This window comes from Nilaparvata lugens, chromosome 1, assembly GCF_014356525.2.
Source record: "Nilaparvata lugens isolate BPH chromosome 1, ASM1435652v1, whole genome shotgun sequence".
Lineage (NCBI taxonomy): Eukaryota > Metazoa > Arthropoda > Insecta > Hemiptera > Delphacidae > Nilaparvata > Nilaparvata lugens.
The window spans coordinates 77,690,692-77,717,285 of NC_052504.1; the positions used below are offsets into that span (position 1 = coordinate 77,690,692).

Genomic DNA, 26,594 nt, shown 5'->3' on the forward strand with positions numbered 1-26,594 from the left:
TATCGATACTATAAATTTACTCCACTGCTTTAATATAATGGTACCCTGTTTTATATTGTGGACTAAAAAAATCATAAATACGAACATATCGAGAGTATCAAAGTTCAATGTGCCATATTGTTCAATAGTTCTAACTAAGCTATGGTATAAGCCAACCGAATATTATGGATGAGGCGGCTATAGTGAGATCCACGTTATAATGGCAGTAGTTGATTAACAATGGTGTTTCTATCCTTGCCTATCATTTAACAAAGCAGATAGCGCTATCATTTTCTTGCTCCCCAACCGTTGCCATAACGTTTTTCAAAAATGTCAAGTCATAATCAATTAACAAAATATTTGATTTCAATTTTGAAAATTATTTATATAATAAATTATTGAAAAATATATTTTCTTAACGAATAAAGTATAATTTATTATTTTGGACTAGAATGAACAGTTGATCTTACATCAGATATACCGGTATTCACAATGTTCGCTAATTTTATCAAACATTGATTCCAATGAACTCAATATATTACTATTCTTCACTTAGAAACACTAATCTAAATGTATTGGCGGGCAGAGAACTGGCAACGCTGCTCTCCTATTTTTCTCCACTGCCATTATAATGTGGACCTTACTATAGGTACAGTACTATAATGTAATAGTTGTATGAGGAACGCTCTTAAACTAAATTGAAAATAAGTCATCCATCTGTAAAAATTGTTCACAATGTTCGCTAATTTGATCAAAGATTGATTCCAATGAACTCAATGTATTACTATTTTCATTCTCAAAAACACTAATCTAAATATATTCAATTGATTCAATTTCTCGTGTTCGACAGATACTTTCACACAAATGTCTGTCTGACTACTCGATGACTTGCTGGAAGCTGGACCTGGTCGGTCTGATAGACAGCTTGCGAGCGAAGGGCTCGTTCCAGGTGGTGCCGGGTGTGCGGGTGGTGCGGGAGGAGGGGGAGGGCCCCCCCAAGGGTGGAGTGCCCCCCCAACTGGCCGACGACGTACTTAACGGGGGTCACAACTCGTCCTACAAGCTTGACGCCCTCATCATCGACAAAGTCGACCGACTCATCAGGTCGGTCAAGTTCAAGGTGCACCTGGAGGACTCTCAGGTGCTCAAGAACCTCAAGGACACCGCCGCACAGATCATCGACAACCTCACCTCCAACACCAATTCCAGGTCCGGTAAGTTACACAAGTACAAACAAATTATTCATTTATTTCGGTGGAGAGTATCAACGTTATCTCCACGTCTCCGTCGTTTTTCCAAACTATTCCCAATGATTGGAGAGCTCAATGATTGATGTAGCAAACATTACATTACAAGATTGAACAGAGGTTGTTGCAAAGATTCAAGCCTGTGGTTGTAGGCTATAGCCACTTTAATTTTGAAACAAATAATCTTCCAACAAGACGAGCATGATAAATGATGAAGAGGTCCATAAAATCTATTACTTATGTAAGGTCTCTTCACATTACACTCTTACATTGCACAAGAGCCGGTTAAATTTTAATCGTGACTAATTCCACGAGAGCCAATCACAGAAGCCGTCTTTTCAAAAACTTCTCTGACTGGTTCTCGTGAAATCAATCACGATTAAAATTCAACCGGCTTTTGTGCAACCGGGCCTATATCTCTCAGTTTAAAAAACTCAATTAGACTCTCACAGACGTGAGTTCAGAGTTCAAGATTTTCAATGTGTGGTGAAAATTCAGGGATTCTAGGGTTATTGATTCTAAGGCTTCTTGATATCATGTTTTGTGAAAAATATGATTGGCAATAGGAAACTTTTGGGAGTGGGAAGGTGACTACATCCCTCCCTCCACTCACACTCAAAGTGAGGCTCACTTTGTCATCACCTTGATCGGTCATCCTCAGCGAAAATTATCAACTCTGAGCTGTTTTATTCAAGCAATAGATGTAGGCACAGTGTGGCTTTTTGCATATCTTTGAGATATTGTTTGAATAAATGAATGGGACGAAACTGTTCTATTCTATTCTATTGTTCTATAAACGGCCAACTAATACGAATTAATAAAAACAATATAAAAACTTGTAGTACCCTTTATTATTAAAAACTTTAAAATATTTCATGGACTAGTTTCGACCATAACTTGGGTCATTTTCAAGTTGATTTCAAAATCTATAGTTTCGACCATAGCTTAGATCATTTTGAAATTAACTTTTGAAGTCGTTGAAATATTTTAAAGTTTTTAATAATAAATGGTACTACAAGTTTTATATTGTTTTTATTAATAAGTAATACGAGTTTACAAACGTAATACAAATTTGTTTTCTCTACAAATTTAGAATTTGAAAATTTTTTACTCAATAGTAATTATCAGGGGTGTCCAAATGAGGTTTAGACGCAGACAAACCCTTGAAATTCTTGGGGGATAGTCTGTTTAAATTGTCTACTGACGACTCTTCTATTTGGTTTCCCTATTTCCAGAGGGGTGGTGGATGCTGAATTCGATCTAGATTTGAGGAAGCCTCCCAAATTGAAAACCATCTAGTTGAATACTTAAGCATCTAAGTAAGATAGAATGCGCACACACCGGAAGCGCCTGCCTGTGTTAATTCTAATTGAGACGCCACGGCTTAACTCTTCATTCCCATTATAATAGCTCACTCTACCATCGTCTATCTTTGCCGTTGACATGTTGAAAAATGTCCTAATAAAGATAATAATAATGTCTATTGAGATTATCCCTGAACTCTAGACTATAAGCGCCTATGATCTGAAAACACATTGTATGATTGTGTACATCATGGTTTCAATCATGCAAAAATTTTGAAGTTATATCTATTGGCTATCTAATGGAATGAAACTCCTTTGTGCTGAGGCGCATCTCTGTGATGGGAGTAGATTACTGCAGGCGATTTCCCGCGTGGACGATTTCAGATCGCACGTCCTAGCTTGCCTGACCAACGATCCCAGATCACAGAGCTGTGACTGACTTTTAGCTGTGTGGCACGTACCACGGAATCAAATTGACCGTCAGTCCAGAACCGCGCGACCTGTTTGTCCCACAATACGTTTCTACAGTAGATCACAGAGTAGGCTCCAATATCACTTTTTGACGAGTGAGAGAGAATTTCTCAAGGAGAAAATAGAATGTGAAAGTACTGTAATGCAACAAAAAAGCTCAGGTGTTTTTCGGAGTCCACATGAAACAGGAAGCTAAGCTACATTCTGGAAAGCACAGAACCTAAAGTGTTTATAGGTGATGAGAAGTATTGATCAATGTCTCGAGATTGATGCTTATAATCATTCAAAAGAAACTAAACTTCACTTGGAATGCTTTCAACCTATCAAGCACTTATATCTAAGGCTCATTATATAGGCTAATCATCCTTAGCAATGAAAATATTAGTTTTTTTTGCGTGTGATGTGTGGAATAAATTGGATTGGAGAAGTTGAGAAATAATTATCAGTTGAATTTTAAATTCTGTACCTTGGATATAATCAACATGTTTCTTCCTCGCGATTTTTTCCCTATGCAGCTTTGTAGCAAACACAACAGAGAAGTCAATAGACTAGTTAGTAGACAAGTAAATAGATCAATGATAATAGGATAGACAAGTTGATGAATTTATGATTAATCTTTCGGCTATATATTGAGGTTGAATCAAGTAATATCAATTTCTATTGAAGTTGGTTTGATAAACAGATTGGAGGATTAATTATTATAGAAATTACTTGTAGGCTACCCTCTTTTCTTACTATTACACTTGAAAAAGGCATGAGTGCTCGAAACTTGTTGTGTTTGTATAAAAATGTAAGAAGAGGGTACTAGTAATTTCTATAATTATTGAATGACTCAAGTAGCCCTATCAAAATACTTTATTAGATGATTGAAGGTAATTAGCATCACAAACATGCTAAAAGATGTCAATTGACCTGAATAAAAATTGACCATCTCGGTGGATATTTGCTGCAATATTTATGGTGCATTATTTATTCATTTATCTATCTATACATTGGAACGTAAAATATCATTCTCAACTATGAATGCTTATTATGATTTAATTGGGGGCCCGACAGTCGAGACCGACGACAGTCGAGGCCTGCGACAGTAGAGGACTGTTTTACAGTCCTCTACGGTCGTAGGCTTCGACTGTCGGGAGTGTACAAAAATTGAAGAGTTTTCTACTGTCGCCTAACGCAGGCGACAATTGAGGCCTCTTTTTCAGGAGTCCTCTCCCGTCGCTGGCCTCGAATGTCGCTGGTCTATACTGTCGGGCCTGTACAAAAATTAGAGACTCGCTTGCAGCAGACGACAGTTGAGGACACATCCTACTACGATTCCAGACAAAATACATTTTGTAATGATTATAACTTCTGATTTGTTGAAAACCAAATAATGGAAACTTCCTTCATAAAAAAAGCATATGAACTTTGAAGGTAGATGGGGCTTATCCTTAAAGGATTTTCAGAACGAACCTCTTTGTGAAGATTTACAGCTTAATAAGTCAAGTATTTCAAGTGTGATGAGCTCACATACAAACAGACAGAAAGACAGACACCATCTCGTCTTATAGATGGATAGAAGATAGATAAATATTTAGATTTGTCAATGAAGGAGGCATAATGCAATACGAGTTTGAAAATTTCGTTTTTTATGATGAAGCAACTAAGGTTTATTTACAGTTGTAAAGTTGCAATAGTACTTATTCATAATATGGAAGGAATAATGAGATATAATATATTATTCAATTGCTGGTAAATCCATACAAATCAATTTATAATATTCTTTTGGTGCTGTCTACCATTCTGTAGAGCCTAGCGCAGGCGACAGTTGAGGCCTCTTTTTCAGGAGTCCTCTACGGTCGCAGGTCTCGACTGTCGGGAGTGTACAGAGATTACAGAGGCCTCAACTGTCGCCTAACGCAAGCGGAGAGGATATGTCCGGGCCTTCTGGCCCACGTACCGCCGGAACTGGGCGTCTGTGGTGAGGCACCTTGTCTCTCCATTGGCGTCCAGACTAAACTCCTCAATGATGCCCACCTGACGATTGGCAGTGGTGCTACGGACCCTGAGCCGTTTTTGTGGTATGATGTAAATCAGGTACACAAGGGCTCAGGTGAGGTTTACCGGACCGGAGGGTCTACACATGTCGCCTAACGCAGGCGACATTTGAGGCCACTTTTTCAGGAGTCCTCTACCGTCGCTGGCCTCGAATGTCGCCGGTCTCTACCGTCGCTGGTCTCAACTGTCGCAGGACTCTTCTGTCGTTTGCCTCGTTTGACATCGACCCATTTAATTCCAGATTTATGCTTCTATTCATGTTTTAATAATCTTAATTATTCACCTACCATCACTTTGAACTCACCCTGTTGTTGTGTTATACATCAAATATATTGCAGAATTCCAATACTTGTAGTGCATGTTGCTATATACACTCTTCTAACATTACAATATTTGTGCGATGCTAACTAATAGGCCGCAATTGATTGCAGGTAGGAGCAAGAAAGGTGTGATCCTCTGGTCGTCGGGCATGCTGGCAGCGCTGGGGTTCGCAGCAATGGCGGCGGTGACGGGCAAAGCGTTGATGGCAGCGCTGTTAGCTCTGGCGGTGTCCGCGTTCACGGCGATCCGCGGCTCCAGTGCCGCTGCTGCCGCATCTCCCGCCGGCTACAAGGCTGCTCACTACGAGATTATCGCCAAACCGGTCCACTATGCGGCGCCGCCTGTTCCTGTGCCCGCTTCAGGTATTAGCTTATATCAAAGAGAAAAGATAGCATGAGAAGATATTTTATGGTACAGGCAGTCTATATTCCAAATTTTAAGCGGATATTTGTTAACTCAAGCCGATTAGGCCCGCCGCAAAGTAGACCCACGCTAGTCCACGCCACTCCAACCCACGCCGTGGGATGTTTTGTAAACCACTGCTATAGAATTATTAATAATCAATCAGCTGACAAGTGTATTATGTATTACTCATTGTATGCATTACAGAGATGTCTGGAGAAGCCTAGCTGAATGGTTTACAAAACATCCCACGGCGTGTGTTAGAGTGGCGTGGATTAGCGTGGGTCTACTTTGCGGCCGGCCTTACTGTTCACCAATGTACCTAGAATACATTGTATTCTAGGTACCTTGCTGTTGACTACTGTCTATTATTACTGTTCAATAAAAATACTAAAAAAATGTCCAAATCACAGATTTTATTAAAAGTGGATTACGGCATTGGCCGGGTGAGAATGTAAGAACGGCACTGTATGAGAGACTACCAGTATAGAGAAAAGAATAGTACTATTATGTTGTCTCTGCTACGAGCGTCACATAGCTTCACGAAAAAAAAGCACTGTGGCTAACAGCTTGAGTTAACATTGAAAATTGGAACATAAACGCCCTATACCATGGGATATTGCACTCTTGTGCTATCTTTCCCCTATGGTTATATCTCATTTATCCTACAAGTACACTCATGTAGAATGAAAATAGCATGATATTGTCAAAACACTGATTTATTAGAACAATTTGAGATACTAGTTTCGGTAACGATATCATGTTCAATTTATAGTAAACTGAAGATCGTCTCTAAAACCAGTGATTCTAATGAATATTGTATGACTGTTGGTGGAGAGGACGAGAGGTGGACAGATGTTGAAGAACGTTCATTCGCTATATTATTATGACGCCTTCTCTTCTAAAGAATTAGGTCTTTTCACTTTTTGGGTAAAGACGGTGTGAGTTGATTATATTTATATTTTCAATCAAATTCTTCACAAAAGGGAACTCTGATCAAATACTACAGCTGTTGGTGATAAGGAGTAAACATAATTCATTGTATTTTTAACTCACTTCAGAACATTGAAAATGAAAATCACAAGCAAACTATAATGTCATTACTGACAGTAATAATAATAATAATAATAATATTCGTATGGCTTTTATTGGTGGGGAGTTCCTGATGGAAGTTCCACCTCGCCTGAATATATCATTTGAGCCGTCAATACTGTCATACTTCAGCCGGGAGCGACAGTTTAACGTGCCCATCCGATAACACTAACAGTAATGGTCGATTTTATAAAATTCATTTCCAAACTCATCTAGACGTTTTATTTGATTTGAATTGAAATTTTGCAGGTGACTATGATGACTATTGTTGTCCTACAACTTGATTTCTGGTTCATGATTCTGACTGAAGAAGAATTATGGTGTATGGATAGGTCTACTGCAGTTCACTGTATGGACTTTTATGTCAACAAACTTCGAACGGTTTATAATTTAGTCGGATCTCACCTAGGCCGGTTGCCACTCTAAAGTATTCTCTTCAAATCAAAAAAAGTCTATCATAATACGAATAGAATGTATGTACTATTAATACTTGTCAAGAAATAAATAAACGTATTCTCTTAGTAGAACAAATAATAAAATGAAAAGTTCAATTTTTTATATTTTTCTCAAATTTTTGCAGCACCTGCGCACTACTATGACCATGATCACATACACAGCACCAGCTATGCTCCAGGATACGACTATGCACGTCAATTGGAGTCCAATGGAAAAGCAACAAATAATGAAGAGTTCATTCTCAAGGATGGAGAGACATTCAGACCTAGTCAAATCGACTATCAAGTTCAGTCATGAACCTAATAATAAAATTCATAGAATAAAGTGTAAATATTTCTCATGAATCAGAACATTTTCGAAATTGTCATAGATATGCTTGGTGCTTGAGTAGGTGAAGACAGGAGAAATTGTTAGAGCTATAGAGCATGCCAAGTTTTATTTTTTGGCCTTATATTTTGAAAGAAAGTGGCTTTACTATATTCTTGTGGATGAATTTGGAATAATACTACATACTATACTCTATAGATAATACTTTTCACAAAATCTAGAAATGTTTCGGTGCTGTAATTTGTCTTATCTATGATACCGTATGATACCTATCTGTCACCAAATGCAAATATCGTGATGTAGATTGTGTATGTAGTGCACAAGTTCAGGTACAGTTGAAAAACAAATGTGAAAAAATCATGTTTTTGGACTCAGGGGACCTTGAAACGTATAGAAAACTTGAAATTAGGGTACCTTAATTTTTTTGGAAATAATGTAAGTACTGTAGCAATACTTCAATTCAGTACCTTCATTATCTGTATCCAGTATGATTTACTTGGAACTTTGAGATGGTGTTGTAGATTACACAATTGAAGCTTGATATCCAAATATAAGATGCATGTACAATCAAAACGGAAGCTTTTTCATCACAATAGGATATTCTTTGCCATTGAACAATATTTTTTTGTACTGGTTAATTTGGAATGTATAAATTGGGTAGAACATCAAAGTGATTTAATGTGTATAATATAAAATATGATTGATTTTTCTATATGGACTGTTGTTCAACACCAGGCATATTGAATTTTGTATTATAGTAATTTCCATCTATTCTTCTGTGAATAGATGTTAAAGTTTATTGAATAATTTAATAAATTCAGTAATGATAAAAGAATATTGAAATCATTCCAAACAACAACATCTCAAATAAATTTCATGAATTGAACTATTTCTGTATTATGAACTGCGGGAAGACAGTGTTTTATTTCCGCTGGCAGTACACCTTTCCAAATTGAATGTCTACAAATTGTTTTGCAAAAATAATATAGTGTAATCGATTAACTTGGCTGGAATGGCTCTTCTCGCAACATGGAGTATATTTACTATAATATTTCAGAACCAAAAATGTCCAATTTTGAAGTATCTCATCAAATTGTAGAAGATTGATTATCCAACTAGAAAAAATCTGTCCCTATATGAAATTCAGCTAATCGTTCATGAAATCTCTAAATCTTTGTTCAAACTTAATCACTAACTAAAAAATAATATAGTGTAATCGATTAACTTGGCTGGAATGGCTCTTCTCGCAACATGGAGTATATTTACTATATTTCAGAACCGAAAATGTCCAATTTTGAAGTATCTTATCAAATTGTAGAAGATTGATTATCCAACTAGAAAAAATCTGTCCCCATATGAAATTCAGCTAATCGTTCATGAAATCTCTAAATCTTTGTTCAAACTTAATCACTAACGGTATTGATTTATTGTCAAATTATTTCAAGTACCGTAACTTACTGGTTTGCCAAAGGCACAGACTCACCTTTTCTTACGAGTAGGTATTGTCATATCTCTTGGATAGAGCACAAATTTCAAAACTTAAATCAGAAAAAACCTGTTCATAGATGAAGAAAAAGTGGATTGGATTCAGTTGCTGAGGGCTATTTTCTTCCAGACACAAAGACTAAATTTTCAAAACATTTCAACAGTGAAATGGAGGAGAATTATTGTAATATAATAAAATTATTTAATTTAGCTTTCTTCCACATTCAAACCTCATTCGTGTGGGAAATTTATGAGAAAATTCGTTATATTCTTCTTTTTCCAAAAATACTCGTAAAAATCTGGATGATAAACGCTGATAATTTTCTGGAATAAGACATTGGATGATTTGAAAAGCAACTGGATATGAATATTACAATATTGGTATTACTCTCCTTTTTCTTTCTATAAAAGTTAAGAGTAACGCCAAGGGTAGGTACTATTTTCAGCAAGAACTATAGAGGATTGGAATACAAGAATGCTTTTGTTTATGAAGGCTGTAAGTTTAATATGATGAGTTGAAAAAGCTTGAATAATTGAAACTTGAAAATACTGTTTTCTAGATCTTCAAATAACAATATTCAGGTAATTCCAATCATCTTAGAGTTGAAAAATCGATGAACTGCAATCGTCTGTCTCTCAATAAATGATGCAGAAAACTGGTTGTCCAGTAATAAAATTTCTAGTAGGACTTTAAGATAATTTCTCAGTTATTATACTAGTAGAAGGCAATTGATGAATGAATATTATAATGTTATCATAAATAATTATCAATGACATTGAAGTTCTATGATTTTCTAAAATCTGTAACACATTTCAATACCGGTACCTGATTTTTGGTGTGGCTATTACGAGTACGAGTTGATAGTAGAATAATGACACCAATGATATGTATTTCAACTGAGAGATTACTGTACCAGTTGAACACTTATTTAAATACAATTTTAATAATTTTAGTACCATTTTGATAGGAATATGAATACATGATGGAAATTATCCAGAGGTAAGTATATGTATGGCAAATACTCAGTTGAAATTCTGACACAATAAACTCTGAAACGTTTTGAAATTATGATACCTAACGGTGTCCTCTGTACACTAAGTCATGTGGATTATCCCAAGATGTGATCTCAGGATTTTCGCTCTTTCTCCACCAATGCTGATGCTGTTGTGACGGGATTGAAGTAACTAATATGTGATGAGAGCCTTCATGTTTGGTTGCAGCTGAAATGCAAATAGAAACATTGTAAAATTTAATGTAACACGTGGGTATCATGTATTTTTTGGGAGTTAAAAAAATTGCTCTCTCATTTCCGGAGAGAATGGAAAGCTATTGAACCACTATCAGTACTATTAACAATATTCAATTGTAAAGATATTCTGTACAGCCTACATAATATTTCACCAGATCTGTTGTAATCTGCATACAATCAAATCTTTAAACTATACTTTACTCAAGGCAGTAGCTAGGTTGAACAAGATAATTCCTAAGGGTAATTTTCTAAAGGAGTTCTGTGACCGGTAAATCAAATAATATAATTTCAATTGAATATATTTTTCATTCTATTCCATTTATTCAATCTTATCAAGTTAATATGAACGATTATCCCCGGAAGATTGTCCATTCATTCAGCAACGAGTCTACACAGATTTTTAAATTTTGAAAAAGAAATATTTAGTGACCCGGCAGTCTAAAATTTATACAAACATTAAAAATCTTGTTTTGAATAAAATATAAAACGAAAAATCTGATTTGATAAAATGTTATAACTCACTTTGATGAGCTTGTCTCTCACTAGTCTACTATGATTATTTCTAGACTTTGAGTACATTTTGGTTTATCAATATCTAGTAAGTAGGCTATTGAACAGTAGCCTATTATTCACATCAACTATAATATCATATTATTATGATCGGAATACTACTGATTCACCCTTTAAATGAACAAGTTTAAAAGTTTCAGTATATTGATGTGTTTTGTTCAAAAATCTTCAGCCACGAGATATAAAGAGCTCAATAGGCTACATAGAAAACAAAATTATTACAATAACATTGAAAGTCTGGGGAATTTTTTTCTTGAATCTACGGTGGTATAACTACCGTATGTAGTAGGTGGTAAACTATGGTGGTATAGTTGAAAAAGTTTTGGGCAATAGCCTGTTTTTTCTTTTCCGACTACTGTATTGTTTACTCTATCCAATAAATAAATAAATTAATAAATAACAATAAGTGTTTTCAGTGCTGTCAAATGTTTTTCTTTTTATAAATTAGTGTTATTTGATATCTTACCCATCTGGAATATTACAAAACTAGCATACAAAAATCTCCATCAATATAAATAATTTGCCTATGAGGCGAAAGGAGAACGCACACAGAAGCAGATAGACGTTGAGACGTATGTACACAAACAGAGAAAAAATCAAACGTCTGCATTCAGACGTCTGTTTGTAGCTGTGTTTGATCAAGACCACTTGAGCTCCTCTTTGGTTGTTATATCCTACATGAAATTTATTTCAAATAAATGTTTTTTGTGATTATGATTAGCTACGTTAATAATAAACTTACAATAAGAGAAGAAAGAGGTGATAATTATCTCTATGATTCAATGATAGTATAGTGAACAGCTGACCTGATATGAGATTTTTCATGCCAATAATGCTGGCCATCAGTAATGCCATGAGGCTGATGGTCATTCCCTTCCATGAGGCAAGGAGAGCCATTCCAATCACAGCTGGCAGAACGAGGCCGATTATGAAGATCTTCAGTCCCATCAGCATTCTCATCATCATGTACTGGTATTTCTTGCCTTTCATTTTCCTTCCTGAAGAAGAAATTAATCATAATATTACTGTGTTCAGTCAAAATAAGGGAATCCACAATATGATGTTTTCAATTTAGATTTCCTGAACGAAGCTGAACTGGATTGAACTTTTACAAATTAATTATAATTTCTCATTGCTATAAGGCACCGGTAGCCTATGTTGTCAGTATAAAATAGAAGAATGGTGTACGGTATTCCAAACTCTAAAGCTTGTGATATAAATATTCAAGGTAAGAAATTATACAAACAAACATGGATGTGATTGAAGAATAATTCCACCAATAGAAGAAATCATTAAATTTAGCATTCATATATTATTCAAATTCATTATTTAGTGACCTTGAAACAGTGAGGATGACAAAATCGCTTGTAGAATTTTATTTTCAATTTCATTTTCAACTAACTTGGTTCTTTATTTTATCACCTATTTATTCTTGCCATGCATTTTTGAATAAAACATGACGACTGCTTGCAAATATTTCAATGAGATATTGTGAATGCTAAGTTATATTCCCGAGAGCAATAATACTATGTCGTTGTAAATTCTGACAAGCAACTACTTTGAAGATTTTCAAAGAATAATACAGTAACCAGAAATTTCAATATAAAACATTAATGATTTATTGCTATAAGAATATCTACCCAAATTGGCATATCATTGAATAAAACAATTTTAAAACATCGTTATGTTGGCAGCGAATAATAATCTTAAACTGAATACCCTATGAAACATCCCTCTTCTTTTTCAAATTAGAGGAATATATTTATTGAGATTGATAAAAAATATTAAGCATTAGGTAATAATGATAACTTTTTAGGTGCCCAATGAAATGTACACTTTCATGAATTCTAATAATTGGAAGAATGCTGGAATTTGATATTAAAGTTTATAATCCATTTCTCACATAAAGATTGCATTGATCACCGAGGTTCACATAACAATTGTAATCCAAAATTATCATAAAATAATTTTTACCGAAGGTGATGTGGTTCAGGCTTGTGTATAAGTGAGAAAAATATAATAGAAGAGAATGACTGCCTTTAGTTTTGACCTAGGAGGGCGAAGTTAGTGCGCAGTCGGCCCTCTCTTACACTTAATCCTCCAATACAATACTAAATTATAATTTAACGACGATACTAAGTAAAATAAAATAAAACAATACAATATGAATCAGATACATGGATTAAAATTGGAAAAATAACTTTGAAGACCTTTTATCACTTCCTATATTGTTGAGAAGTGGTATAATTTTATAAGATTGAAAATTATAATGATACTTTATATACTACTTCTTAATTCACAGTCTAGAAGCTTCTAAATAGATTCCACTCATATTTTAAGTAGGATTAACTCGCTCATGAATAAAACCAGTTATTTTCTGCATTGGTGGAGAAGATAGTATTGGATTCAAAACTATTAAATACCGTTTTCTATAGTATTGTATTGTAACATAACGATTTTGTTTCTTATTATAACTTTTCAATTCATGTATTGGATTACAGCGATAATATTGAAGGGTAGTGTCTCCAGTCATTGAAAGGTCATAAAAAACACAATTGTTCTGTTGTTCTGTTACCTACTATAGAAAATGGTATTTAATGGTATTGAATCCAATACCATATTTTGTTTGTAATAACTTAATTTATTCTTCACAGTTTGGCTTTCGGCTCAATCATCCCAAATAGATGCAGTTGAGAAGGTTGTTTATTTGATACTGGATGGTGGATGGTTTCGAACAAAAGCTTACTATAGGATCTGTCATGATAGATTTGAGTGATCTGTCATTTTAGATTTGATTTTAGTTTAAAGCCTTCGAGTGTGTTTCGCACTCCATTCTATGTACTAAGTTAGAAAAGTATGGAGTTGTTGAAAAGGAGCTCAGGCTTATTCAAACATATTTGATTGCATGATTGCAGAAAACAAATGCTTGGCTGTGAAAATATTAATTCGACATTTCTGGAAGTGACAGTAGGAGTCCCACAGGGATCCGTACTTGGACCTTTTCTATTTTGTGTATTTATAAATAATTCAATAATTCTGTATTCTCTGTATTGTATGTAGACGACACAACCTTGGTTCACGCTGATGTTGACTTGAAAAGTGTTGAAAATAAACTTGATAGGGCCTTCAGGAATCAAAATTGTGGTTTGATGCTAATATGCTGACTATTAATGGAAATAAAACAGAGCAATTAATTTTTTCACTTAATAATCAATGTGGACGATGATTTATCTCAGCCTGTTAAACTACTGGAAATATTCATGGATAGTAAACTCACTTGGAATCATCATGTTGAAAGTGTATGTAAAAAGCTTGCTCGTATTACTCTTCTCTTGAGAAAATGGAAGGCTTGTGTGAGTTTAAATGTCATTGTAATGATCTATCATGGTCTGTTCCATGCACATATCATTTACGGTGTTAAACTGTGGGGAAACTCACCTTCAGCTAAAAATGCCTTCATTCGGCTGAAAAAGGCAATGAGAATAATATTTGATTTGAGTTATAATGAAACTTGTAGGAATATTTTCCCGGAAAACAAAATAATGACTTTGCCATGTCTGTACATTTTTTATAATTTAGTTTTTGTTGAGAACAATATTAATTTATATCATGAAATTTCTTAAACTACAATACAAGACAAAAGGACCACGTTGTGAGACCTAGGATTAGACTGCACAAATCTATTAAAAGTCATAGGTATCAGCAGATTCTTCTCTACAAAAAATTACCAAGTAGAGTCTTAGGTAACTGGCTGAAAGCAAAGTTCTACTCAATGGAAGAGCTCTTGCAATGCGATGTATCTTATATGGGTTGATGAGAAATCATTGCAATCTTGGTTTGGTACAATGACATACGGTACTTCAATTAGACTATAAGTATAATGTACTTGTAAATTTTATGATATTCAAATGTAAACTGTTTCATTCATGTATCAATATTATAATTAAGTTAATAACAAGAATGAAAATAGGCCTATTACTATCCGTGGTAAATGAAGGATCTTCATGCAAAATTTCTAGTTGATCAGTTCAGTAATTCAGAGACGCGATTATGCGTCAAACATGTATTTCCTATCCCGTACTCGTTTTCTTTATAATATTACAGACTCTATATTCAGAAGAGAATGAATATTCTATTTAGAGAATTGAGTGCTTTTAAAGAGGATTCCGACGAATCAATGAATGGGACTTCTACAAAAAATTACCTGAATTCCTCACTAATATTTTATAACTCAACTCATTGAGAGGCTTGAAGTGGATGATAACAGCAAGTGATTTCTTAGCTCATTAGTTTTTCACTTCATCAGTCCAATGGTAACTTAATGTGTCTACATTCAAATTACATGTTATTATTCACATCACATCACATGAATGCTTTCCAAATATGATATTCGATTCATATTTGTAGCATTGGTAAGAACCAGTTAAAATGGTATGGCCACCTCCGCTGAATGAATTAGGAGAGAATACCATTGAGAGTCTTTGAATGGACTCCAAACCAGCATCAAAAAAAGAGGGGTAGGCCAAGGAAAGTATAGATGGCCAATGTTCGAAAAGAGATGGAATGCAGAGGTTTGCGAGAGGTAGACTGGAGAGATAAGGAGCGATGGTGGAAGGGATGCGAGAAACGACTCCAAGTTGCAAACCTTGGAAAAGAATCGTTTCTTAGCGGATTTTAATTGTTTGTAAATATATGATAAATATTCATAATAATCGATTGTTTTATTGAAATGGAAAAAATGAAGTTTCTTTGAACAAGCACGTATAGAAAACGTTTAAATTATTATACATACCCTCATCATCACCTACGCTTAAAATACTTCTAGAAAGTTGCCTTTGCAGATATAAAAAATATTTATTCTAGTTGCAACCAACCTTCAAACACGATTCCGTGATCAAGATGCACTGTCCGCGGTGATAGATTTCCCGAGGAAATTGTGCTGGCACCCTGGTCCTGCTTCGTAGTCTCAAAATCCGAATCATTCAATTTTCTCATTAACCTCTCAGGATATCTAGCAACCGAAAGAAGTCGTTCAACTTTATCGTGCATTGAACGTTGCAGCTCCGACCCGAGAATATTGTTGAAAGTATCGATTGTCTCACTTGACGCTCGTACGGGTGAAAATGTAACACACATGATTACATACGAGGATAATAAGAGTAAAGTAAAGATTGGATTGGGATTCATAGTGTATCCGCACTGGGGGACGTTCACCCTCCACCTGCGACCTCTACAATACAATCAACTCTTTAAGTAACAACCTGTGTCTTTGTTTGTCTCAGCCCATTCTTCCCCTTCCATTGCCATTCGAGGATAGTCGTCCAACTCTAAATCATATCTCTTATAATTATCAGGTGTCATTGAGTGAAATGGTCAGAGCAGCCTCGGTGTTCTGCTACAGGACAAACGACGCTCTCTTCTATATGAATGAACCGATTCATTATTTGGGTATCAGTGAAGATGTGAATAAGTTTTCATCTCGTCCATATCTGAGAAAGTGTACTAATTCACAACGTGGGAACAAGATAAATTATTGTAAAATGATTAAAATGGGAGAAAAGAAAGTTGGTTCCTCATGTTGGCGGTGCAGGAAGAGGATTGATTAATTTACAGTTTTACATATAATATCAGGGCCCCAAGTTTCGCTCGTTATTTTTATTTTTTGATAAACAGAACACAATTCTTTAAAATGATCGTGTTTATATTTTACAGCTGGCTATACGTCAGCTCATGAATTTCGGGGATGAGATATTTTAATTTTCCACGGACCGAGTGCGTCTCACTCACTTTTGTATTATCCACAGAAGACGAAAGTCTCAGCTCTTTTCCAAGGATGAACTATCCTTTTAATGTCGTTCAGCGAGTATTTCCAGGGATGAGACCTAGTGCAATCGAATTTTCATATCATAGACCTACTATGTTCCAAATTTCATGAAAATTATTAGAGCCGTTTTCGAGATCCGTTGGACATAAATAACCATAAATAAATATAAATTACCAAATATAAATAACCAAATGTAAAAATAAATACAGAAGTTGCTCGCTTAATATAATAGGATTTCTTATTTTATGCACCTCATATTTTCACCTCATGTTATTCATTTATACTGCATTTTGAATTGTTTTTTTGCAGTAAATTTCAATTCTAGCTTCAAAAAACGTACAATTATGAATCAAACCTCTGATAATATTTAAACTATCATAATATTGTGAAAGGTTCTATCCACGTAAGATGGGAATTCGAGTGAATCTGTAGGATAATTAATTTTTTGACGAGACAACTTAATCAGTTATTCATTTGAGAATGAGCAAGAGCAATATTTGAGTATTTTATTGTTCTGATTCTGAATCCTTCCAAAACTTATCATAATACATTGTAATAGTCCATAAGCTCTTTGTACGGTATAATATAGTTATAGCTATATTTAATATAGTTATAAATATGACTTTTGTTCGACATTTTTGAAGTTAACAATATTTTCATTATATTCTTCTAATTATCATCTCAGTGAAAATGTTTCATTTGAAATTGTTGCAACCCTTAAATACTATTGCAGTTGATAGCAATTAAAATGACAAGAATATATTCCTTTGTAATATTTTCTTGTTACAGCAACAATACAAAAAAAGAACAATATACTATAGACTGCAAGGAACTTAAAGTTAATAACACAAACTTATTTGTAAAGCCTATGAGATCAATGTAACTCTACTCCATTCTCCAAGAAATTCATGATGATATATTATAATAATTATGATAGATCATCCCATAACAAAAAATCGATTCCTCCATTCTGTAACGGTGGGGAGAAGTACTATATGTAATTGTTTGGGTGGTTGTAATGATAAAATCAAAGGTAAACAATTTAATATATAATTTATGAAACTTTATCATATATTTATTTATTTATTTATTTATTGATTTATTTATTTATTTATTTATTTATTATTTATTATTTATTTATTTATTTATTTATTTATTTATTTATTTATTTATTTATTTATTATTTATTTATTTATTTATTTATTTATTTATTATTTATTTATTTTTTTATTTATTTATTTATTTATTTATTTATTTATTATTATTATTTATTATTTATTTATTTATTTATTTATTTATTTATTTATTTATTTATTATTTATTTATTTATTATTTATTTATTATTTATTTATTTATTTATTTATTTATTTATTATTTATTTATTTATTTATTTATTTATTTATTTATTTATTATTTATTTATTTATTTATTTATTTATTATTTATTTATTTATTTATTTATTTATTTTATTTATTTATTTATTTATTTATTTATTTATTTTATTTATTTATTTATTATTTATTATTTATTTATTTATTTACTTATTTATTTATTTATTTATTTATTCATTCATAAATGGAGACAACGGGGGTCCCCCAAATCTGTCTCCTTTACATATTTGTACAATACAATATTGAGATTAAAAAAAGGAAAAAATAGTTATAATACTATTGATAATAATAAGAAAAATCTGGTGTGGTACACTCACACAACTTTCCTTGCTCATTTTCGAAACTACGATCAGACTTTTGTATTTATGTGTATTTATATAATTGTTTCAGAGTACTTTTTCCTTTGTGTAAATTGTGAAATTCGATGATTTTTTTTTAGTCGTCATTTTTTAAAGTCGTCAAAACAGATGTTCTACAGATGAAATATCTCGACTATGTGTTCTTTTTATGAACTGCTCTATCTACCTACCTCATGCACGAGAAGGAGGTTACAAAGTCCATTTCTCAAGGATGGGGTGGACCCCCCATTAGTTTCCCAGAAAGGAGACTCATGCCAGTAATAGAGCTGATAAATAACTATACAGAGTATGAATTTGAAAAAAATCGGTCAAGTTATTTTGAAAAATCGTGAAAAAACATGGTTTTTCAGTAATTATCCGCATTTTTCTCAAGAATATTACGGAGCTCCTGCAATTTTCCAAGAAAAAACTCATATCATTCGATAGGGCTTATGAATAGCTATCCATGGCTTAAATTTGAAGAAAATCGTTAAAGCCGTTTTCGAGAAAACCGTGAAAAACCTGGTTTTTGGTCATTATCCGCCATTTTTCTCAAGAATATTACGGAGCTCATGGAATTTTTCCAGAAATGAGACTCATGCCAGTTGATAGTGCTTATGAATATCTATCCATGGTATGAATTTGAAGTAAATCGTTAGAGCAGTTTTCGAGAAAATGGTGAAAAACATGGATTTTTAGTCATTATCCGCAATTTTTCTCAAGAATATTACGGAGCTCCTGAAATTTTCCCAGAAATGAGACTTATGCCAGTTGATAGGGCTTATAAATAGCTATCCATGATATAAATTTGAAGAAAACCGTTAGAGCTATTTTCGAGAAAAACGTGAAAAACATGGTTTTTTAGTAATTATCCGCCATTTTTTCCGCCATCTTGAATTGAATTTTATTGAGTTTCTTATTGTCGGGTCCTCATGGTATAGGGACCTTAGTTTAAAATTTCAAGTCGATCGGTTAATTAGGAATGGAGTTATCGTGTTCACAGACATACACACACACACACACATACACACACACACACATACACACACACAGACCAATACCCAAAAATTATGTTTTTGGACTCAGGGGACCTTGAAACGTATAGAAAACTTGAAATTGGGGTACCTTAATTTTTTTTGGAAAGCAATACTTTCCTTACCTATGGTAGTAGGGCAAGGAAAGTAGAAATATTAATAGGAAAATTAATATATAAGAGAAAGAAGAAAATGACAAAAAAATACAATGAGTACAAAAACTTGTAATCTAGTTGAAAAAAGAGAGAAAAAAACTTGATAAATGCAAAATTGAAAAAACAACGATTGAATCAAAATATGATCAGAACTTCTTATATAAATAATAACAAAATACCGTACCTCTCGCCCCAAACCATGTGCACAGCCACACCCATGCATCCAAAAGATATTGTTGACATCCACCTAAACCATACTAGCGTATAAAATTTTGCGGAATCTAGCACGAGAAAACCAGAAGACATCTAGTTGCCCCGTTAAATTATTGTAAATTCTCTGCATTCTATTCAGGGAAGAGTGATAGTTTCTTAGAGTTCTGGAGCGGGGAACCATGAATGAAAAATCAGAACGTCGAGCCACAGGTGATACATATATATCCAACTTAGATAGTAAATGTGGTGCATCTATTTCATTATTCAGGAGACCAAAGAGGAAAATGAGTGCTCTGACATCACGCCTTACTTTTAAAGATTTATTGTGAAATAAATTTCTCAGTGACTCAGTTGGAAAATCTAACGGACAATAGTAATTGAATTTCTTGTAAAACATGAATCACTGTTGAGCGACATGGTAAAAAGCCATGCTGCTCCTCTGCTATGACACTCCTGACCTGCATAAATATATTTGAATGTAGTATTTTTTCAAAAAATTTTGAGAAACAATTCAAAATTGATATTGGACTATAGTTCATTATATCGGTTCTTTTACCAGATTTGAAAACAGGAGTAATTCTTGCAGTTTTCCACTTCTGGGGAAATTTACCAGTTTTCACAGCTAAATTCATGATAAACTTCAAAGGCATTATAAGAACTTCTGCGCAACCCTTGACAATGACCTTAGACCTTAGAGCTCTTATTGCAGTTAGAACCTCATTGGTAGAGATTACCCCAATTTTAACATCCAACACTGGCATCCCAGATGTCTCCGGTCTCCTCCTCTTGCTCACCAGGGGTGTTAGGTGTATCAGCCTCATATACAGACTGAAAATATTCTGCAAACCACTCAACAACGTTACAACCACTGTAGAACCGCCCATTGAATGTCATTGATGACTCTACAAAAGATGTTTTTCTCTTGGAATTAACATAATTCCAAAAGTTTTTAACATTGTTTGTTATGCCCGCCTGAATCCCTGCAATATAGTTGTCATGTGCAATGGTGATTCTAGCTTTAAGAGATGTACGCAAAGTCTTGAATAGGTTATCATGGTAAGGAGAATTTCGCCTTTTCCTTGCACATTTATTTTTTAATTTTTAAATCAGAAATTATATCATTAGTGAACCATGGAGGGTACTTATTACTTTTTCTCCTAATCCTCACTTTTGGAATACATTCATCTAAGCAAAGGTAAAGTTTTCTATAAAATTCATCAACGGCACAATCAACATCAGTACAGCATAAGAGGGAGTCCCAACAACAGTCTCTGAGCAGGTAATAAAGCCCAAGATAATCACCTCTTGCAAAATTGTAACGGTACTCCTGAGAATCATCTACAAAGAATTCGGAAGGATGGTCAATATATGAGGCTTCAACACACAACGCGGGATGATGGCCATCTTCAGGGAGCATGGGATCGTCATTCTTAAACAACGTTTACAGGAAAATTACTCAAAACAAGGTCAAGAGTGTCCTACCAAGTTCATTTACTACAGAATTGAAAGAATTAAGATCATAAAAAGACATCAAGCTATTTAGTATTCTTACTTTAATTGAACCAGCTGCAAAATCATATTCATTGGAAGTGATTTCGGGTAAATTAAAATCTCCAATTATCATGAGCCTACCGTCAAGCACACTACTAAGTGACTCGACATATTCTGCATATTGTATGAAAATATTTGATTGGGTTGATGGGGGAAAATAAACCGCGCTAATGTAACATAAATTATCATCTAACTTGACTTTAATTGCAACGGAATCATAATGCGCACTATCTCTAGACAATTCATCGCATAATTCAGGGTGTAAAGATTTTTTGACTGCAATCAGCACCCCACCTCCTCTTTGACCCCCACCCCTGTCACTCCGATAAACAGAATAGCGCTCATCGAAGAGTTCCGAGCTCACCATACCACTATGCAGCCAAGTTTCAGTCAACACAATTACATCATAGTCGGTGCTCAGTAAGGATGTGTGAAAGTGCAACGATTTGGTACGAAGTCCTCTAACATTCTGATAATAAATAGAATAATGAGAATTTGAAGACATACAAAAGAAAAACAAAAAGAAAGAGAGAGAAGAAAATATGAAAAGTTTTAGATAAGATAATTTGTCAGATATCAAGCTAATGATATCTTATATCTATAGTAAAAAGTCAGTTCTAGCCACTCACAATCAATAAATTGATAACACGGACAATTCAAAGTTAATCTATCGTTTATCAGCATTCCATAGATATAAGCTTAGATGATTTTTAACTAGCAGCTTTCTGCAATATTCATTCTCAATGAAAGACTGCTCAAAACAGATCAAGTATCATTATATCAAACAGAATATCATTATTCGATGTAAGCCTCAAATATGGTGATAACTTGAATATAAAGAGCATGTATAAACTATAAATAGATCCAGAAACAATTATCAAATGAGAAGTTCTGATTAATAATTTCTGAAGAACAATATGTAAATAGAATATATAATGTATATTATATATATATATAATGGAAATTTTATCGGAAGTATTTCACAAGACATGCAACTTTGAATATAGAAATTGGTCATTTTCTGTGTATTGGAATATGGGCTTAAGTACACTCAACAATGAATTTTCCATTTTCCGACCGAATTTGACTTATTATGCATGATTTTGAACCGCCGTGACGAACCGAGAAGGATGAAGTGTAGTACGATGAAATCTGAGGATTGTGTCAAAAGTTATGTGTTTGAAATTTTGATCCTGAGGTGTCCTTAAGCGTGCCTCTACTAGGAAATACTGAAATTAAGTGCATCTAACGGGTGATTCTTACCCATGAACTTATGTCATTGTGCGAAATATCAATGTGAGGACAAAGTAGATGGTGATGATGGTTGAAGCTGAAAATTAGGTGTTTTTTCCACAATACAAGGAGCATTGTTGTCAGGTAAACCTGGAAATCTATATGACATAGAGCGCTCTACCTGATCTCAGATTGTATAGCACAAAAATACGCTTAGAGGGATTTTGAAATATACATCTAAATTGTAACAATCGGAAGATATTGTTGATTAAAAACTAAAATTCATCAAAATTGATTTTTTTCTTCAAATTTTACTCATTTTTGAAAAATTATAACAAAGTACTTATTGGAAATAGAGAGTTCCGAGTGATCTCATTTTTTTCAGAATTATATAATCTGGGAGAGATTTGGCAGAAATAGCTGAAAACTGGAAAATGAGCCGAAAATACGAGGTTTTTGGGCTATCTTGTATCTAGCACAAGGAAATCTTGCATGAAGAAATTGGTTCTGGACTTCTCTTATGTACCCAAATAATATATTAAAAAATCAGAACTGCAATATAATTGCAAGCACACCCCCTTTTTTATGTCTATATTGACTGGACTAATAGTATCATCCATAAACGTAGGGCGATAAACGATGTTTAAAAACATCGATGTTCAAAACATCGATGTTCAAAAACATAGATGTTTACTATTCGATGTTTTTCACTTATCGATGTTAGGATGGAAAAAACATCGATGTTCAAAACATCGATGTTTTGTCTTTCGATACCCATCCCTAACACCAACACAAAACTCTTCTTCTATGCATAATAAAGGCTACATCAATAATAAACCGTATACTGTAGAGTAAGTTTTCAACTGAATAATAATCTGCTGACGTAAAGATCAATGAGCAAATATACTAGTTCTCGAAGGAAGAAAGTATAATATAATATTTTTAAAATGTTACTTCACCATTTAATAAATAAGAAAAGAAAGAGAATCTACACAGGATATAACCCTGAATCTACTCAAGCAGATCTAACCCCAGACTTTTCAGCATCCACAGCAACAATATCCAAATCCTTTTCGTCTCGAATAGTATAGACACGCCCCCCCGGAACAATCCTCACTTTAACATTTCCGCCTCTATCAACCCAACATATTTCAAATTCAATAGTTTTTGCAGTTTCCTAGCCTCATTAAACAGTTTCCTTCGCAGCATAGTCAATGATAAGTTAACAAAAATCTGTCGTTCCTCACCTTGAATACCGATGTGTGTTGTTGAGAAGCCTTTTACCTGGCGTCGTGCACCCAGCATAGCATGCGTGTGCGTTCGTCGCACAAACTTGACGACGATTGGGGGCGGCGCATTGACACGGCCCTTCAGCCGGTGGCAGATGTCTATCGCCTCGGCCGTCACATTCACACCCGCCGCCACACACGTCTTCACCACTGAACCGGTCACGTCCTCCGCCTCCGTCATCGGTATACCCTGGATCTCGACAGTATTCCTGCGTCCATACTGCTCTAGATCATCACACCTTAACGTTAAATCACTAACTTTCTGTTTCAAAGATTCATTCTCTGATTGTAGAGCCTTTATAATCTCCTGCTGTGTATCAATCAATTTTTCCTGTTTCGATAACAGAGTAGAGTTTGCATCCAATTTATCGTGACAAGATTTCAAAGAGTCCTTCAGCTTGACCTTTTAAGATCTCGTTCCTCAAATCACTTAGTGCTTTTTTAAAGTCAATGATAGATGTCTCGGATACAGTCTCTCGCGAATCACAAGTTTCTGACACATGTTTCACATGTCCACACTAGCACAACGGTTCTTACGAAATTTTGACAAGCATGCAGGACATCTCCATGTAGTTATAGTAAGTAATCTAAATTCATCGTCAGTTAACTCCTTACCTCCACCGGCATGAATACATTTACGGTGGAAAAGTGATCTACAGTCCGTACAAGAAATTGTGTCCTTATCCGTTCTTTCCACTGACAATTGACACTCAGCACAAGCACCCATTACGAAAATTTTGGTGAAATTTAACTAAAAAAAAAGGAGAAGAGTATTTAGAGTCCGTACTTAATCTTCCAAAATAATATATCGGGCTGAACTAGGTGACTATAGAAGTTAAGTTGTACTATTCATTGAACAGGATTAGTTACGCAAAACGATAAGACAAGCACAACAAACAAATCACGTCCGACCTCGACCAGCTCTAATCGTCGACTGACTGATTTCATATTCACATTTGAAACAATCAAGATTACTGAATTAAAGGAGATAAATTTTTGTGATGTCATGTATGACAATTCTGCTATTGTTGGTATTGTCCGTCATTCTTGATTCAGGTCTTGCATCTTGAGATGAGCCGTATCATATCATCACTGTATTATAATGCAGCCAATAACCTCCTGAATCATTAAAAGCGAAAATTGATGAATATGTAGTATTTGAATAGCAAGAGAAAAATAATAAGGCTCCAACTATTATACGGGCGAAAAAGTCACAGATGAATTCGCATTTTTTCTCGTTAACAGAATGCATAATACTCGTATGGGAGCGCGTCTCTCATGGGGTACACTGTACGAGTGGACCCAGTGGAACCTCTTTTAAGAGAAAATTCCCCTTGTATAGAGGACACCTGACAGCAAGCATTTCAACCATCGAAAAGACTGCCAGGAAACGCTTTTTCATTCAAAAATAATTTATTAATGGCTCAAAGAGTCATTCCATAGGCTCAACATGCGAGAAATTCGAAATTTCTTGTTATATTTTAGGATCAAAAATATTTGTTTTGGAAGTGTTGAAGAAAGGCAAGAAACATAAACTTTTTGGAATAGTTGTCAATCAAAATTTGGGAATGGAATAGTGAGGGCCAAAATCCTGTTTTTTCATTCCCCAATCATTTCATAAAAATATGTGTTTTTATCATTGTTGAATAAATACATAAATATCAAGTGTGTGATAGTGATTCCATGAAAAGCGATATTCCCATAGGTATAGTTGATCGCTTTTCTACAATGAACATGAGCAAATTAGGATTAACTGATTGGTTTGCCACAAAGGAGCATTGTGATTGTGATTGGTACCTATTATTAGTTGCTGTAAAACTAACCAATCATACATAGGCTACTTGGCTTGAGCTCTTTCCTGAGAATCCCTCATAATTATCACGCTTGCGAAAAAGTATTTTATGATCATAAATTAGTATTTATACCAAAATACTTCTTCAACTGATCACATTAATTTAAATTACTAATGTGATCAGTTGAATGAAAATATATTTTGTCTCATTTGTTTGTGAACAACTGTAGACAGTGGTATACAGTGATCAATATAACAGGATAATTCTTCAAAATATATTCCTAGACCTATATAACTCTATTCAGGTAGCGATTTCTCTATTTAGATAGCAATAACATTGAAAAATGAATGATTTATAGAATATATCATGATCGATGCGGTAGGTCCTTTCGATAATTTCTCCCAAATTGATAGTTGGACCCAAATACCGAAAGTTTACCGATCCGATTCAAAAGGTTCGCCCAGAGTGGCACACATAGTCATCGTTGAATGAAAACTCAGTAAACAGTTTTCCGTGAGGTGTGTGAGGCAGTGGAACGAAAATGATTGCGGTCCAGCAGCCTCGTTACTGTCACCTTTCACGAGGATAATGTTTATGAAAATCATACCGAGATTCGGGAAAAGATTGCTGGGAAATTTGGGGAGAGGATCACGCTCGATAAGTTAGTGAAACCAGGTGATGATTTCGCTGTCAAAATATCATTTCCTGTTGTTTGACGAAGAAAGAGTGGTTTTTGTGTGCTCGATGAGGCGAAAACAGCCAACAAAATAGAAGATTCGCTGCTTGTCGGATCCTTGATCCAGATCGGGACAAGGCCTTTGCCTGCCTT

General features: G+C 34.4%; 2 protein-coding genes across 4 annotated transcripts in view; one reads left to right on the top strand and one right to left on the bottom strand.

Annotated features, from left to right (window-relative positions):
• Nucleotides 1-8,064, top strand: part of LOC120355468 — a 30,282-nt gene extending 22,218 nt beyond the window's left edge. For both annotated transcript variants that reach the window (XM_039443885.1, XM_039443877.1), the window contains 3 exons: nucleotides 830-1,193; nucleotides 5,473-5,724; nucleotides 7,437-8,064. In XM_039443885.1, coding sequence (XP_039299819.1) covers nucleotides 863-1,193; nucleotides 5,473-5,724; nucleotides 7,437-7,609 — 756 coding nt within the window. In that variant the 5' untranslated portion in view covers nucleotides 830-862 and the 3' untranslated portion in view covers nucleotides 7,610-8,064. The remainder of the gene's footprint in view (nucleotides 1-829; nucleotides 1,194-5,472; nucleotides 5,725-7,436) is intronic.
• Nucleotides 8,065-10,009: 1,945 nt separating this feature from the next.
• Nucleotides 10,010-24,718, bottom strand: LOC120355476. 2 transcript variants are annotated; one of them, XM_039443903.1, is made up of 3 exons: nucleotides 23,931-24,718; nucleotides 11,751-11,942; nucleotides 10,010-10,345 (listed from the first exon to the last, which is right to left on the bottom strand). In XM_039443903.1, the coding sequence occupies exons 1-3, from the start codon at nucleotides 24,151-24,153 to the stop codon at nucleotides 10,200-10,202; spliced, it is 561 nt and encodes a 186-aa protein (XP_039299837.1). In that variant the 5' UTR covers nucleotides 24,154-24,718; the 3' UTR covers nucleotides 10,010-10,199. The 2 variants fall into 2 exon arrangements, with proteins under 2 accessions (XP_039299837.1, XP_039299831.1); XM_039443897.1 differs by lacking the exon at nucleotides 23,931-24,718 and adding an exon at nucleotides 15,819-16,202.
• Between the last annotated feature and the right edge of the window lie 1,876 nt (nucleotides 24,719-26,594).

What these genes read in the sequence shown, in the direction of transcription:
- LOC120355476 (XM_039443897.1), bottom strand. Translation starts at nt 16,131, where the DNA reads ATGAATCCCAATCCAATCTTTACTTTACTCTTATTATCCTCGTATGTA. An exon ending in TCACGGAATCGTGTTTGAAG is followed by an intron (nt 11,943 to 15,818) that starts GTTGGTTGCAAC and finishes TTTCTTCTTCAG; the next exon opens with GAAGGAAAATGAAAGGCAAG. An exon ending in CATGAAAAATCTCATATCAG is followed by an intron (nt 10,346 to 11,750) that starts GTCAGCTGTTCA and finishes TTTGCATTTCAG; the next exon opens with CTGCAACCAAACATGAAGGC.